Source organism: Cornus florida, unplaced genomic scaffold (genome assembly GCF_030987335.1).
Source record: "Cornus florida cultivar Cherokee Brave unplaced genomic scaffold, ASM3098733v1 CherokeeBrave_3.0.0_Hap2_Chr07, whole genome shotgun sequence".
NCBI lineage: Eukaryota > Viridiplantae > Streptophyta > Magnoliopsida > Cornales > Cornaceae > Cornus > Cornus florida.
Window position 1 is genome coordinate 40,515,940 of NW_026775577.1, and position 18,132 is coordinate 40,534,071.

The 18,132-nt window shown below is 36.2% G+C and overlaps 1 protein-coding gene across 1 annotated transcript; it reads right to left on the bottom strand.

Annotated features, from left to right (window-relative positions):
• Positions 1-10,076: 10,076 nt before the first annotated feature.
• Positions 10,077-12,443, bottom strand: LOC132316614 (exocyst complex component EXO70A1-like). Its single transcript, XM_059815090.1, has 3 exons — positions 11,130-12,443; positions 10,291-10,506; positions 10,077-10,187 (listed from the first exon to the last, which is right to left on the bottom strand). Exons 1-3 carry the CDS (start codon positions 12,441-12,443, stop codon positions 10,077-10,079), a joined length of 1,641 nt encoding a protein of 546 aa, XP_059671073.1.
• Between the last annotated feature and the right edge of the window lie 5,689 nt (positions 12,444-18,132).

The window sequence follows — 18,132 nt, forward strand, 5'->3', positions numbered from 1 at the left end:
GGCCGCAAGGATCTAATGATCTCTGACGGTCCATCTAGATTATTTACCAGATATCAGACTTTGAGACGGATATTAGATGTTCGGTCTCATCTTCAAGTCTTTGACATCTTACTTTTCTAACATAAGTAAGTGTCTATTAGACATCCCGTCAAACTGCAACCGCATATGGAAATCTTTTTATCCTCCAAATAGTCAACAATTTCCGAGCAACAACTACTTGTTGCGAATAGTAACCGAAAAAATTTCCATATTATTTGTGCAAATGACTGACTCTGCCTCCTCCTTGATATGCAACTCCAGCACCTCCTCCTAATGACACTCCCTGATGAAAATAAAATTCTTGATTAAGAATTGACTATTAAATCCGTCTACTATCCTCAGTCGGTATCATTCCAACAAGTACTTAAACCAGTACCAAAATCCTCCTGCTGACTTGGGACTACCTCTTCTAAAATCTCCAAGAAGATATTCAGCCAAGTCAGTTCCTCCGGTAAAACATCGTGGCGTTATAGTTTATCAAATGAATCCATATCATTTGACTCGAACTACTGGTTTACCTATCCCATCCTGAAAACGTACTATAACTACGCATATCTAAGTTCACTAAATTGGCTAAGGGTAGGTATACTACCAAATCCTTGGACCCCATGCCCCAAATCCTAGTTTAGTTATCGCTATTCCTCCAAAATGATAGTTGGCTGATCATATACTCGTGTCCCCAACTAAACCACATTCCCCCTCCTGAACATTTAACAAAAAGGAAACACATAATACACACACAATAAAACACTATAAAATCTACGTAAAACATCGTTCCTCCTTGCAAAGAAAATCTCTTTTAGAAATCAACTGTGCCTGATTGGTTCACAATCTCCTTTTTATGTTTCGGAGGTAATCAACCAACCTCAAAACATAAGCTCCAACCACAGCTCCAAACTAAATCCATTTGCCTCAGCAAATTCCAAAGGCTTAACCTTCATCCTCCTTATACGCGGAATATAAACCGTCTAATGTAGCTTTATAAGGCAACTTAGAACGTCTCAACCTACTTCCTATACTTCCCGGAACGTGACATCAAATCATTGCTTCGTTCTGAGAAGAACTCCATCCTATCCTAAGCTCTTGAAGAGTTCTCTTTTATCTACCTCTTTTAAAGGTAATACGAAAGTCTAACTATATATAGGTCAATCCACACCAACTCTATAAGTATCGTTCACTATACTATTAGCGAACAAGATCATTCTCGCGTGATCCTTAATTTCCAAGATTCAATACCCTCTTTCTTGGGTATGTTGAAATCTCCTCCACTAGAATCCTCTTTGGACTCCTTTTTCCTCGGTTGTCTCCTTTACGAGAACAACTGAAATTGTGTTGGTCCCTTTATGTGGTGACCAAAAACGCACTCCTATATCCTTCTTTGGCTTATACTTCTAAAAGTAACGCCAACCAAAACTAAACCTTCAATCCCAAGTTCTATTTCTGATAGAGAATTCGATAACGTACTCCTCTACTCCTTCGGGTCTAATTCGCTGTCGCTGTAGACCCCATCCTCCTTCTAGTGTCAACATTCTATAACGATGAAATATAATTGACATCAGCTTCTCCTAACGAACCCTTAAAGAGTATAAGGAACCCTAAAATGGCTCTAAGTTGTAAGAGACGCAACGCGGAAAACTTCTAACGAAAGACACTCCTAAGGACACTAGAACCTGGAGTGCTCTGATACCAACTGTGATACCCTTCGTTTCTAGAGCCACGGGTGATCAAGTCTGAGCACAGATCCGAGGGATACCAAACAATCAATATGTAAACAAGCAAGAAAAAAAAACTGAATTAAGAATAAGATAATAATGCGCTGAAAGAAAACAAAAATGAAAATCCTCGAACCTTAAATAATAAATTAATATAATTTAAATCTGTAAAACTCGGGAATCCACCTAGTGGACCCCTAATTCCAAAACTTTAAATAAATTTACAGAATTAAAATCCAAAACCAAAATAGAAAGGAAATCTTATGTAACCGGAAAAGTGAGTGTGTGTATCTGCATCAACACGATCAAACTCTAAGCCTGGTACTGGCGAATACCTAAAAAATAGAAGTGGGTCAGGCCCACATGCAAGTTTCAATCTACTACAATCCGTACATAAACCTGATACGCAGATACATCCTTGATAGCTCGGCAATATCTACCATAGTTCATATATATATATACACACTATAGGATGCTCACTAGCCTATAACCTAGTTCAGCCTGGGTAGAAGGTGACATATAAAACACGCTTTTCAGCGGCCAAGTACCTAGACCTACCAGGGAACATTAGCTATATGTAGCTACTCAACCTTTGCAATATACGCACCCTAACCGTGAACAGGAGACTCAAGCTCGTATCACGGTACCATAAATATATATATAAATTCTTTCCTAATGCAGAAAAATAAAACAAACATCCGTTATGTCGTTCAACTGTTTTAGTTGACAGGACATGCATCCATGTAGGATTTAACTATTTTAGTTAATCCATTCCGTATGTATGAAGGGGTATGACTTAACTTTTTGATCTAATCCATCTCAGATATGTCACCGTCCCATACCGGTACATATAATGCAAATGATCCACCAGTGATGCACATTCATTAGAACATCAAGTATATCCATGAACCAGCATAATAGAAAATAGGTATTATTAATATCCTATTATGCATCCAGTATATGATTATAATCATAAAACTCCTGTTAAATTGTTATATTACTGTTAAACAATTTAAATTATCCACATCCATCCAATTGACAAAACAGAAACTAAATCAGTTCATCAATTAACAACCATAATAGAGTTTAATGATTATCAGACTTATGAACTGAGCACAATATACCATTCAACCCAAACCATACCCTCATACTAGTTCATTTAAATCATTAAAACAAAGACTAGTAATGCAAACCTCCTTAACCCCCTGACGGCATAAAAATTTATATTTGCATCATATGACGTCTTTTAATCCTCCAACTTAAAACCTGTGCTTGATACAGTATAACACAGAGAAGTCAAATTATACCTCATATAAGTCCCCAATGGTACAATATACTGGCCCATTTACTGGTGAAAATAACCTAGTAGTTAGAACTTCCTCCACTCCTTACAGCATGCAACTATATATATTTAAAAATTACATGTCAACCACAACCACAACCCAACCCTACATAACATTGCTATAAAATCCCAACAATATCCGTTATATCAGTTAATTGAATTTGCGGAAACAACTAGCCTTTCCGTCTCCCTTCCTTTCTTCCGGACAACATACACAATACTATTGTTTATATTCATGATGCCCCTTAGAATTAAACCCTAGCATAAACCAACTGTTTAAAGGTTCCAATAGGTAAATTTTTAAGTATTTAGAACCCCCTTTATTTTCCAGAAACTCTATTTAAGGCCCCAAGGGCAAAATAAATACCGAAAATACCCCCGAAGGGGTATCTGTTCAAGGGAGCCGTCTCCCCCCCATGGGAGCCGGCTCTTCATTATCCAGAGCCGGCTCTCCCTCATGGAGAGTCGGCTCTACATTTATGGGAGACGGCTCCCTCTCCTAGAGAGCCGTCTCTCACCCTCTGAGAGCCGTCTCTGCATCCAAGACTTCGTTCTGCTTCGTCTGGCTGTCATCTGTGTTTCCAGCGAGGTTCAACCTTCTGTCCCCTTTGTTTTTAGACTAATTAGAATTAAATTAAGCCCTCACAGTCCTAGCAACTCTCCAATTTCCATTTAAGATTGCTTGACAAAAACTATAACCAATTCAAAGCAATTTATGTAAGAAAACACAGTTTCAGTTCTAAAAGCATCAAACAGATTACAACCCAATCTAATATTCATACAAGTCTGTTTTAAAAGTTAATTAGGTTCCTGGAGACTATTAAGCATGCACAGAACACAAGTTTACAGGAAGGAGAGAATGAAACTTGCCTTAAGATTCCGGTTTGAAATCTTTTAACGCCGTTGCTAAATTCCAGAATTCATCAAGACTGTTTCTCCTCTGATCACTGTTTCATTCCACTGTTGTTTCTTAATTCCATCCCGAAGCAACCCCTTAATTAATCTCTTAAGACACTCTGTGATTCTCCTTCTGTGTTTTCCTCTCCAGACCACTCTATAGTTTTGTTTTCCTCTGTGTCTCTCAATACCTCACTGTATCTCTGTTCTACAGAAAACCTACGTTTTGTTTTGTGATGACTTAAACCCTAGTCCACCGTAATATAAATATATATAGGTTTAGATATTAAACCTTAATCCATATATAACTCGGCCCATAGGTAAACCTAAGTGATAATTAATGACGGCTACCTATGAAAAGCTATATATATAACAGTCACGTTGAAAACCAAATCCATGTAACTAAAGCCAGTCATTTAAACAATTAAAGTATTAAATCCCACAAAATTAATTCAATTAAAATCATTAAATTAAAACAATTAAGACAACTAATTAAAATAGACCAATTAAATAATTAACTTAAACCATGAATGCAAATAGAATCAATTACACAAATATTAACTAAATCAATTAAACAAACACGAATAATCACTTAAATACATAATAACAAATAACCAATTAATTTAAAATAAATTCACACTAAATCAAACTAAGCAAATAAACCACATAAGTCACATAATTACATTTAAATACCCTTTTTTATCCTTTTGAAAACTAGGGGTATTACATTCTTCCCCCCTAACAAAAAGAATTCCGTCCTCGGAATTCACGAAACTCTGAATTAATGTCTTTTTAAAAAAATTATTTCCGTTTTCGTGTGGTAGAGCCTCTTTTAGATGAGCTCTACCGAATTCCCAACATAACCAACAGTATACTAATTTTCCATGTAAAAGAAATATAGCATAAATGTACAACTCCTAGGTTGTATCTATCAACAATCCAATCATACCCATATTTAGCGAATGGTAACAATCCATATTTCTTCAAGTTCCATAGAACAAACACATAAAATTCCTAGGCATCCAGCGCTTAACAAGTTGGTAAAGCTATAATATAAACAACTGCCTAACTTGATTAACAAAATCCGTGTAAATAGACCAAAAGAGAGTATGTTCTAGTCTATGATTGCTTTATTTGTTTCCTAGTGGTACCATTCAATTATGATTGATTTTTAGAAGATTTAGAAAACACAAGAAGTTTCAACAAGTGTTGCAATAGGTGTTCAGTTGCAAGTGGAGTCAATTAGTTAGCTTACCCAATCACGATGGTCATCGGAGTAGTTTTGATCTTAACCAAGGTTTGCACCCATCCTCATTGAAAAATGGGTCCGTTCTCGTAGCCCGGAAAGAGATGGTGGTTTTGTTTTTAGCTAAGGTTCACTTCTAGCCTGAAAGAAGAGTAGGTTTGCGCTCTCAGCCCATAGAAGAGCAAGACTAAATCGTGGTGAGATACATGACAAAAATTTTCAGTCAATGTGGAGCCTTGAAGGACAACAAGATTGAGGCAAGATGTGTTATTCAATTCAGTTACCATGGAATACGTTGATTGAAATGATGGAATTTGAGCCAAGGTGAAGATTATTAGGATAATGTCTCAATTATATTATAATTAGGTTTCTATTTTAGAGTCATATTTTATTGGGTAATTTTTTGAAAACATTGGACTTTTAGGAATTGTAATCCTTGTCGAACAAAGAGTTGAGGTTTGGGCTCGATAAATAGTTACGTAGGCTATTGTTGAGAGGTATGTATAGAGAGACATGTAGCCCGTAAGTGTAACCCTGCGAGGGTGTGAGTACAATGGGTAGAGAGAATTTACAAATGTTGTAATATCATTAAAGTAGAAGTTCCTCATCCATGGGTATAGCCTTGAGTTTTGGTGAACCATAATTCTTGGAACGACCATTTACATTCCCTAAAACTGTATTGACCAGAACATGCTTTGTGCTAGATAAGAGCTTATGCAGATGGGGCACTAACACCTGAAAAAGGAGAGAAAATAAACCCTCACGGTTGGTCTAGTCGATACAACCTGGGTTCGATTATCATGAAGCACAAAAAAACTCGAGTTCCGAGAGTTCAAATGGCTATTGGGTGAGTTGATTCTTAACCATCAATTTAACAATAGATCCAGCCTAGTCTTGGAAAACTACACCACCCCTACCAATACTTATCTGAGATGAGTGTGACGCGTCACTGTTGCATTTAAATCACACCAAACGGAGGGGGATTGCCATGAAATGTTAAGGGAGACTGGGACTTGTAGATTGATGCGCTTGAGATATGAAATTATGGGCATCATAAAATTTTCACAAAGAACTTGCTTTTTGCACCGCAGTACTTGGGGTCCAAAGTTTACCTTCATTAATCAGATGGTTCCAAGTTCGCCAAATTGCTCATCAGTAAAAAGCGACAAAATTTAGGGTCTGTTTAGTTTAACTCTGAAAAGAGTATTTTCAGATAACTAAAAATAAAAATATTGTACAAATTTTTATTTGGTTAAGTATTTTGGAAAATGTTTTTTGAAAACTCATTTATAAAAATTTTTTTTTTTTTTAACTATTTTTTTATAATTATCTGAAAATAATTTTCTGTTTTCTTAATTGTTTGAGAACTAATTTGATAGTTTGCAAGCCCTAAAATTTTAGCTTTAAATGCTTTAGAACCTTCGCCTAAGGATAAGGTTGTCGACCACTCCAAAACAGAAATAAACTTGTGCCGAGCATAAATCAAAATATTGTCTCTAGCGTTCAAGTGGGGGCTTTCTTCTACCGAAAGGGTTAGGTGTACATGTTCTAGTGTGTATGTTAGGACATTATTTATTTATTTATTTATTTATCCTTTGTTTTTAGTGATACTTAAATTACATTGTCAAACTCCGTCTTTGAATGTGACAAAATGTATTTGCCAACTCCGTCGAGTTGCATCGAATTTGACTGTTGTCAAGGAGAATCCATCATCGAGACTATAAAAGCTTCGAGTGTCTTTCTTTATCCACTTCGTGTCATTGTCTTCCACTATACCAACATTCTCTCACTCCCAAACTTAACTTAGAGATGAACATAAAAAATCCATCACTTCATTCCAAAACCCAGATCAACGACAAGAAGCCATTTCGATCTGACAGACTCAGTCCGTTGGATTGCAACGATGATCCGGTCCCATATGAGGATAAACGGAGCAGAGTTGATTTATCAGAAGTTAAAAACGATGAAGATTGGCTTCGTTAATTAATTGTCACTCCCAAGTGAGGCAACCAATTTAAAACCAGTGGTTGTTGAGGAGGAAATATTATTTTGAGATATCTCAGTCGCTGTAACAAGCTCCATGTCCAGTGATGGTGGATTGAAGAGAGTCATGATGTCATTCAGAAAGAAAAAAAATTAAAAATTAAAAATTAAAAATTAAAAAAAAAACCTTCACCCATGAGAAGACGAGAAATGCCCATCTTCAAATTTTATTCACTTTAAACATATGTTTATATTTTATTATCCCACGTAGCTATGCAGGGAGGATAAAGTTGATCCTCCTAGGGAGGACCCAAGCATCATCCATATTAAAATACTCGAGATCTATCTAACACAAGAATTAATCCGAGTTTTCAATTCTTTCTCACCAAAATGACAAAATCTACAATTATATTGCAGCGGCTACAAGTGTTTGCTTCTATTATATATTTTGAAAAATTAAAAAAAAAAAGACAATATTAAAAAAAATAATGATATTACATATAAAAAGAAAAAGTACATTACATAACTTCCTACCAATAAAATAATACAATTCAGAAAAATAAATAAATAAATAAATAATACAATAATACTTTCCCACATGTAAAAAAATAATAATAAAATAAAAAATAAAAAATTACAATTAATTGCATCTTTGTAAAAAAAAAACATTAATTAAATACTTAAGTAAGCTAAATGATTCTTTTTTAATTAATTAAATTACAACTCTTTTAAAATTATTTATTTAATTGATACAATACAATACAATACACTATAAAAAAAATATTTACAATAAAATTTAAATATATATATATATATAATAATAATTATTATTATTTTATATACCACCACACACCATTACTTTTCTATTTTTCTTTTTGGGTAAGTACAACAACACCTCCCGAGGTTTACTAAAAAACACATAGATAAAACTTAACTTATTTTGGAACAAAGACACCCCCTCAAGTTTGATAGAGTTACTAAAGACAAACCAAAGTAATGAATTGACATTTTTATCATTTGACTTTAAAATTGACAAATTTGAATATTAAAATGACCTTTTTAACCTCTGCTCACAAACCCTTCCTTTTCCCACGTCTTCGTCTTCTCATCTCGGTCGGAGCAATTTCTTTCACCGTCGCCAACGACCACCACTTTCACACCGGCACTGTCGCATTTTTCTTTCTGGCAACGATTTTAAGTGCAAGCATAACGAACCCATAAACATCAGATTTTTGACTGGCAACCTCTTTAACGACGTCGTGAAGAGACAGTTCCCGTCATCCTTCACTGTCCTAAACAGTAAGAAAATTGATTACCCAATTGAGGAGAGAAGATGGAGCTGAGCCGGCAAGGAGAGGAGTCCACGGCCAACCTCGGTGACGCCGATGGGCTTAATTAGGGCTGAGTGAGCGCAGCCAAAGGTGAAGTTTTGGAGAACCAGCGCCGACGATGACATGGGTATCAATAAACTATCGCTATACAGACTAGCAACGAAGCTTCCTTCACCGTAATTGTAATAGAATGATGGGCAAGAGAAGGAAGCACAATCCGATATCTCGATTGTTTCCTATGGGCATCGAGTTATGGAACAGAGATCGAAAGAGGGAAGAGAAGAGTGGTCGGTTGCTTAGACGGCCGGTTCTTCTCCCACTGGTGAGTAGAGAGAGAGAGGGTTTGTTAGATTGAGCATCACATGACATGCCCGGTGAATAGAGCAATGATCAATTGCATGAACAAAACCCTAAAACCCAGGAAAAAATTGTTTACCAACAAGACAAGATTAAGCAAAAAATCTAAATCAGACCCAAATTTTCCGTTCTAATTTTACTAAACTCCAATGAAAGAAACAAACAATGGCCAAAAAAATCAAAACAAAAGCCCTAAATAGAGACCTTCTTTGATATCTAAATTCTCAGTCAACCAAACCCTTACCAGAAACAACCAACAACATACACCAATGCCGTGAAAAGATGCAAGAAATCTAAGCAATACCCATTTGACAGCAATGGCAAAACCCATCAATGAGAAAGACCCACCATGCAAAAACTCACCATTAGAATTAGAGTTATTGAGCAATGAAAGAAGCGGAAAAGAAGGATGAAAAAGGTTCATTCTGACATAGAAAAATATCACCATAAAGGAGGATAGGGTGAGAGAGAGAAGAAGGCAATTGCGTCTTTTTATTATATCTAATATTTTATAATAAATCTGATTTTAATATTATGGGTAATTTCGTATTTCAGAAGATTTAAGGTTTTGTTTGGATAGAATTTCATATAAGGGGTGTCTATGTCCCAAAATAGGCTAAATTTCATCTATGTATCCTTTTGAAAAACCTTAGGGGATGTTACTGTACTTTACCTTTTCTTTTTATATCATTTATTGGACAAAGGCCCACATTTTTAATTACTATGGCGCCACTTGATTCTACACATTCATCAAGTATAAATTTTTTTGGTGGGCCCAAGTGTGGAATCCCCACACCAAAGAGTCATTCCATCGCCGTAGAGTTGAACAATATACAAAGAGCAATGCTTGGATCTTGCCCTATTAGGACAAGTTTTGTCCTCCACCCTGATGTGGCCCTATGAAAACTTGACACCTGTCCAAAAAAATAAAAATAGATCATACTGGATCAAATTGGTTACCTGGGTATAATCCATAAGAGAAACCCATTTACTCTCTCATTCAGTCCTCCTCTTTTCTTTTCTTTTTCTTTTTTTTTTTCTTTCTAGAAAGTCTTTTTTTAGTCCTTTCATCTTCGCTGAACCAGCCCATTCATTTTTGGCGGTCACCATTCTGAATCCTCCATTCCACCGGCTGAGTTCAGCCCACCTTGCCGCAAGTCAGCCGCGGTTCATCCACAGCCGAGCTTCTCCTTGCCAGCCGGTGCCGTGTCGCAAACCCACTGCCGTTTAATCTCACCAAGCACCACCGCAAGCCCACTACCATTTTCATCCTCATAGGTCTGCCATCGCCACCGCCAGTCAGATTATTCATGGTCAAGTTCTCTACATTCGAGCTGTCCTCAGCCGAGCCGTCCTTCCCACCGTCTAAAGTTAGCCTGTCACCGCCGCTGTAAGTCTGTCGCACCCATCACGGCCGCTATCATCCAAAGCCGAGCCCTCCATCGACAAGCTCACCGCCGACCTCTCAGTTGCCTCCATCCTTGTCTGGTTCATCTTGTCTAATCTCAGCAGCACCCCACCTTCACTGCCCAATACGACCAATGATTGTGGAGATGTAGGTGGCGAGATCCCGTCGGAGCCGCCGAGTTCAGACCAAAGCTTTAGCAAAAAAAAACCTATTTGTCACGGGTTAATCCAAATGCTTTTCTTTTTTTTTATATTATACAATATTAAAACAGTTGTCAAGTTTTCATAGGGCCACATTAGGGTGGAGGACAAAACTTGTCCTTATAAGATAGGATCCAAGCATTACTCATATACAAATAGGGGATGCGGATGTCTAATGGGCTACTACTCTTCGAATGTATGTCTTGAGTACTTATCTAGTTACATGGGCAGAAAATACAAGGAAAATCAGAAAAGTTTATTTATTTATTTTTATTATTATTTTGTTACATGGAGCGAAACATGATAGGCCACCAAAAAAAAAAAAAAATCTATCCATCTTGTAAAACCCTGTAAAAATTCAACCAAAAGTTTTATGTCAAAAATAAAATATTACTCGGTACAAGCTTTATTATTATTTTGTTACATAGAGAGGGAAACATGATAGGCCACCCAAAAAAAACGAAAAAAATTCTATCCACGACCTTTCTTATACGTAAATGTTCTTATATGAGACTTTTAAAATCAAATCAATCCAAGTCCACGACTCATAAGAGTGAAATGATTCAAAAAATGGGGTTCGGGGAATCCAAATGAAATTCCGGCCACAGCTTCACACTAAGGTCCTCAACTGTATGTTTAATGTATTTCTCTTGCTGATTCTCTTTCCCTAAATGACTTCTGAACCGCTCTAAAAAGGAGCTGTAAGCCGTAATTAGCTTCTCTGATATAGAATGGCGAAGCTTATTTCGGATCTGTTGGTTTGGTACCACCCATTTGGCTTGATTCTGATAAATCTCCTCTAACGTAGCATTGAAGGACTTGAACCTCTCTCTCAACGCGCTCTTAGACACCTTCAAAGAAGGACCAGGACTCGCATATAGTCCTTCATCTCTCAGACAATAGACGAGCCTTTCCCATGTTGATCCCATATAGGCGTTCATTAGGAGCTGGACATTTTCGATCAACGTCTTCAGATAATCGTCCCCAACCATGTCTCTCAAATCCGGGTCCTCTTTGATGTTTTGGACAATGTAGTGAACATTGTTCATCATGAATAATTGAGCCAAAGAGGGGTTGTCGTAGCGCTTAGATTTAGCCTCCAATTTGAATTGTAAAATTTCAACAATCCAAATTAAATGTACCACCAATGGAGTAGTACTAGTACGCCCGTCAAGTTGAGCAAGTTTGGCATCCGGAATTGTCACAGCGTCACCACAATTCCTCCCAAATTCGGGCTTTGATACGATTAATTTAGTCAGCCCTTCATTGTAATAAGCGATCTGAGTAATAAATCTCACAACATATGTTGTCAAGTTGTCAATCCCACCACTCTGATCCTGAAAATGAGACTGCGCACGAAGCATGTCACTTTCAAATTGCGGTAGAATCTCTCTGGCAGCTTTGGCAAGCTGCCACAGCATCTCAGTAGCCTGAATTCCAACAGATTCTAACGATTCCGACCTAAAAATAATCTCCACATCTTTCAGAAGCTTCAGCAACATTTCGTGGAGGTCTAAGATCCTGAACAGCTTCTCGGGTCGGCGTGATCTGTCGCTGGTGCAGATGCTTAATGCTTTCCCCGCCTCAAACAATTGAAATGCAGGATCTTTAACCGTCTCCGCGAAACAGTCGTCGTCAATTGCATTTCCAAGGCCTCCAAAGACACGCTTACAGAGTCTCTCTTCGCTCGCAAAGAGAACACTAACACAAATCTTAGCAGCCTGTGTCCACTGTCTGATCTTATTCTCCAACGCTTCCCACTCCAAACTGCGGATGTCGTTCATACTCAATCTTTGAATGCCGAGTTTCCGGAGACTTGTTTCCAAGAACGTCTTCCTTACACTCTGGTACGCGTCGACGCACTTCTCAAGATGTCCGGCGGAGTTCAATATCTCAGCGATTCTGTGGAGATCATCCTTTTTCTCCATGTTCAAATTAAAAAAATTACAGTCGTCGTAGCTAGGAGCACTATCGGTTATGGAATATGAGCTCGTGTAAGACTTGGACTTACTTGGGTTGGTGTCGGTTGGAGTGGTGAGGCTGATTAAGACGACTCGAAATTGGTTTTCATGCTGTGCAATATCGGCAATCTGGATGGGGCTGCTCGATTTGCTCTGATCGTCTGAGTGTTGGGATTTATATACCCTGGCATAGCAAATTCCTATCTGGATTGTATTGACATATGTTCCTGACATATCTGAAATATTTATGATTTATATAATTGGTGAATTCAATGTATTATGTTTCGATTCACTATGAAATTGATAGTGTCCAGTTAATTACAAGAAATATTTATATATATGTATGTGATGACAATCAATGCATGATATATAAATAGTAATTATAAATTGTTCATAGTCGGTAATTATGGATGGACTCATAATTAATTAAGACTTGAACTGGATCCGCGTTAGGTTGAGATATATTGCGAGAGCCGTCGTATGCAATTACTCCCTATCACCGTCATGGCATTTGACTCTTAAGCATGAGAAAAATATAGACTCTTTTATTAATTAATAATTACTTTGATTTGTTCGGCGGATTCTTCGGGATCCTTAGACCGACACTTTGGGTAGTTATGTAATTAATAGTTAGAGGATTATATTTTCAATATTTGCATCATTGCTACTTGTATTTATTTTGTATTGATTATGGTTGATCACAAAGTAAATTCGAAGGCCTTCGTGTGTTTTTAGACAAAATGATTTATTATATATTTATTTATTTAAATTATTATTTTTGTCACACAAATGTTTTATTGTGATCGAGCCAGAAATAATCAAAGGTACCAAAATAAATATATTAATTAAGTAGTCGGATTGATGGCTATATTTATCCGATAACTAATTATGCATAGAGGGGTCAAAGTGCAATATTGACTTAGAGGTTATTTATTATTTAATTGGAGTTCAATTAATTTCTTTTAGTGGAGTAGAAATTAATTTATGAATTAATTGAATTGGGTCCATGGACCGGGCCAATTATTAATTCATTGTAGCCAATAAAATAATAGGCCCAATGGATTCTCACTCATAGCCCAACTTGATATTGGAATCATATTAGATTTGAGACATATGAATTAGAGATGGAGAAGGATTTGTTGTTTCCTTTTCTTTATTTTTATGTTGCTTATAAATATACATGGTCTATGTATATTTTAGAGGGTGATTTTTATGAGAAGGAAAAAGGAATAAATTTTCTCTCTCTAGAAAATTAGGGTTTATGTTCTCATCTAATGGAGGCTCCCACAAGCCTAGTTATCCAAGGTCATTCATGGAGGCATATGAGTGATTCCTAAAGGCAAAACAATTACCAAGAAGATGGAGATCCAAGGAGAATGCATATAGCAAAAGGGATCTACAATAAGTGAGAACATTCACTTTAGAGGAGAGATCTGAGGTTTACTCAAACCTTGATGTAAGTATTCAATCTTTTAGTTGAATAATACATCATATTTTATTTTATTTTTTGCATAAAACTTGTCTCTATGTGATGAATCAAGATCTATGAATTTAAATCCCTCGAAAAGTTTTTAAAACTAGCACGTTTCCCAACAGTGGTATCAGAGCATGGTTTGATTCATTACTAGAGATCATGATTTTATGAAAATCATCATTCATGGATCCAAAATTATATTCATATATATACTTTTATTAATGTATGTTGATGTATGATTTAATATGTTGATATATTTTGATACATAATGATGTATGAATAATTGTGAATGAATGATGATGTATGGTTGGGCCATGGATGAAGCTTATAGGTTAAATTAATGTAATTTTATCTTTGGATGAATGTAATTAAGGCTTTGATTTAGCCGTTTGAAAGTTCAATGATGTAATTTATTTTTTCCATTGTATTTCAAGTTGTAAATATTTTTAAAGCCATGTAATATTCATCAAAGGATGCTATGAAGCTTCAAGAAGGTCCAAGAGGGTTAAATTAGGCTTCAGAAATTTTCTGGGATTTTTTAGCAATTTTTCAGAATTTTTCTGGAATTTTTTAAGGCCTAATTTAATTTCTGGAAATTTTTATTAATTTTTCTGGATTTTTCGGCGTTTTTCCGGTGGCCGGAGCATCACCGGCGGCGAGAAGAGACGTTGGAGGAGGCTAGAATCAGGTGTGGCAGCGGTGGGGTGAGCCTGGCGCGTGAGGAACACGCGCCAGGAGGTGACATATGCTGGCGCGTGCATTGCACGCGCCAGCCAAGTGTGTATGGCCTCCACGCACGTGCAGGCGCGTGGAGGCGCGTCCCACGCATCCCACATGCGTGCCAGCGCGTGGGGGCGCGTCCCACGCGCCCCAGGCGCGTGCCAGCGCGTGGGGGCGCGTGGCTTCACCTGCAGCATGCCCCAGGCGCGTGTGAGCGCGTGTGGGGCCCTCCAGTCGCGTTCCAAGCAGTGTTTTGCTTCTCCTAGCGCGTATCAACCTCCTGCGGGTGTTTGCAAGCTGATGGAAGATCCTCGCGCAATACTTAGAGTAATTAAATGTTAAAAGCTGAATCCATTGGCCATTTAATTTGCTTTATCTGTCATTTATTGTTGTATGTGATGTATGAAATAATTAATTGCTAATTATTATTGTTCATGCATTGGATCCATGATATTTATTTAAATGGCTTGATTTATATTAATTAAATTATGAAAATTAATTGAATTAGATTACTAATTAATTAGAGGGCACTTATTGGGAAACGAAAAATTATTTTTATAAATTATTTTTGAAGTGTGCCTCAAGTTAAATATTAGTGAATCGTTTAAAGTCTAAATATTTTCTAAATTTAATTGGATTAAAATCAAGACGTTTTGCATGCATTATATCATGTAAATGAATAAAATGAAAACCCTAATTATGAATGATTAAAAATTGAGTGGGAGCGGGAATTTTTATACATTGCTCCATGGCCTTTGTTATTAACACCATTGTAATTAGATCTTCAAAAATAAGGCCCCACGCATGATTTGAAGAGTCTTAATATTACAAGAATGGTTGTCTCATGAAAATACAAATATTAAATGTTCATTGTAATTAGATCTTTAAAAATAAGGCCCTACGCATGATTTAAAGAGTCTAGATTATAATGACAACATATTTAATGTTTAATTTTTCGTTAGAGTTTTAATAACGTTATACACTCAATCTAAAATCAATAGTGTTAGCTTCCCAACGAAGTGGTCTATACTAGGTGATTTTAGAAAGGCTAAATTAAATCGGGAATCATTTCATTTGATAGACAAGGCATTGTCTTAAGAGATATAGAAATGATGGGATTTGCCCGTCAATAGCAATAATGAACTTCGCCAACCGAATAAGTTATTGGTGTATTGGTTATCCGATTTTTCATGTAGTGGTTAAGGGACCCACATACTATTTTAATGGAAGTGCTCACCTAATAGTAAATGAATCTCAACAATAGTAATAATGAACTCCTCCAACAGGATAAGTTATTGACATATTGATTGGTTGATTTATTATGCTTTGAGGGACCTGCATTAATTAAAAGGGATTGTTCATCAATAATGATAATGATCTCTTGTTCGATTGAGATTTATTATATTATGTGGTTAACAAACTCATTTTAATTTTAAATATGCATGACAGAATTAATAATTCACCTTGCATGTTGTATGAATGCATTTATATTCAGATTAATTATGTCTAATCCAGTTTATCTGCTTGCTTACATATTCTATGATATTGGACCTTATTTATAATGACTGGAAAATGAACTTAGATATTTTATTCACAATGTAAGGGTACAAATGTGTTTATTACTCCTATACCTATCTCTTTTACTTTGAGATACCAAATTTGACATTAATGCTTTTAATAAATTAGATAAGGCAAATGATATGACTTGGTGCAATATTCTAGAGTTTAGCTCGAATATACTCCTAAGCTAACATTTGTATTATTTTATTTTCTTCAAGCATCATGTTAATTGTCAATAAAATGTTTTGGTGAGATTAGATAGAGAGTATGCCAAAGTACTATGTCAGACTTGAATAGCATCAAGATAGCCTAAGGAACTCCAGTATGAAATCGAATTTTGAACAATGATTGTTTATTATTTAAAATTAGCTGGAGATCAATAGGGCTGACTTGGGTGGTAAGTTTCAAGTTAACATGATTATTGCCTTGTTACCAAACTCGTTCGACTCTGTTAGAGTGAATTAAATAAAGAATCAGTTTGAGTTCACACTCGCTGATATTCTTATAGAATTGGTAACAGATGAAGGGATAATCAAGAGTATGGGCGTTCCTATCAATCTAACCTAGTCTATACCATCTTCTTCTAGGCCCAAGTGGACGGGCAAAGCAAAGAAGAAGGATGATAATAGGACTAGACTAGCACAAAACATGGGTATTCAAAAAGGTTAAAGGGAATAAGGCAGTGTAGGTTGAGGGCGAAGAAACCTGTTTCTTTTGTCGCTAACTAAAACACTAAAGGACGAACTGTTTAGGCAATGACGTGGCATAGGAAAATATATATTTAATCATTGAGCCATGTTATGTGGTTGCGTCTATTAATTCCTGATGGATAGATTCTGGAGCCACTAAACATGTTTGCAATTTATTGTAAGGATTTCAGGAATCCAGAAGCCTTGATGATATGGATATATATTTATCTTTTGACCTGATGCCAAGGTTGTAGTTAAGTCAGTGGGAGTATTACATCTGAAATTAGAGAGTATGAGGATATTAGTATTAGAGAACTATCTTTATGCACAGAAGTGAAACACAATCTCATTCTTATTTCACTTTTGGTTTATAAAAACTGTGTTGTTATTTTGTAAAACTGGTTTTATAAAATTGAAGAGATATGCGATTGCTTCTGGTGCATTGAAAGATGGTTAATATACTATAATCACAAACTCTTAAGATTTGCAGGATGTAGAAACTAATGTTGCATCTTCTAGATTGAATGTTAAGAAAAAAAATTGTTATTCCTGACTCATTGTATTTTTAGTGTCTATTTTTGGGTTGTTATCAATCAAAATAAGATTCAAAGATTGGTCAAAGAAGGTTTATTATCTAGTAAGGCAGGGGAGCCTAAACCAAACTTGTGAACCCTGTTTTGAAGGATAGATAACTCTTAGGGCTTAATCAGCCAGATGAAATAGACATAAAGGACAATTGGAGTCGGTACACACTGACACGTGTGGTCTTATGAACATCCAAGCAAGATTACTCACGTTTTGGATAAGTTTATCTGATGCAACACAAGTCTTAAACTCTTGGTATTTTCTGAGAAGGTTAAGACTGATGTGGAACACATATTAGGTAAACTTATCAAGACACTTCGATCTGATCGAGGATATGAGTATTTCTTGGGATAGTGCAAAGACTATATGGTCAATGAGGGTATTATGTACCAGTTTTCCGCAATTGACGCTAAATGTATTTAGGTGTCAAATAGGAATAACAGAATTCCACTTAACATGGGTAGATCTATGATCAGCTATGCTACATTATCTCTTTCATTTAAGAGTTTAGCGTTAATGACATCGATGCACATTATGAACTGCATTCCATCTTAGTCTGTCTCAAGGATACCGTTGAGCTATGTTTTTTTACTAAATATTAGTTTGAATCATATGCACATATGGGGTA

Coding starts and splice junctions, on each gene's coding strand:
- LOC132316614 (XM_059815090.1), bottom strand. CDS start 12,443: ATGGAGAAAAAGGATGATCTCCACAGAATCGCTGAGATATTGAACTCC. Junction 10,507..11,129: donor ATACAGTTGAGGACCTTAGT/GTGAAGCTGTGG, acceptor TTTTTGCTAAAG/CTTTGGTCTGAACTCGGCGG. Junction 10,188..10,290: donor GCGACAGACTTACAGCGGCG/GTGACAGGCTAA, acceptor TGGCGATGGCAG/ACCTATGAGGATGAAAATGG.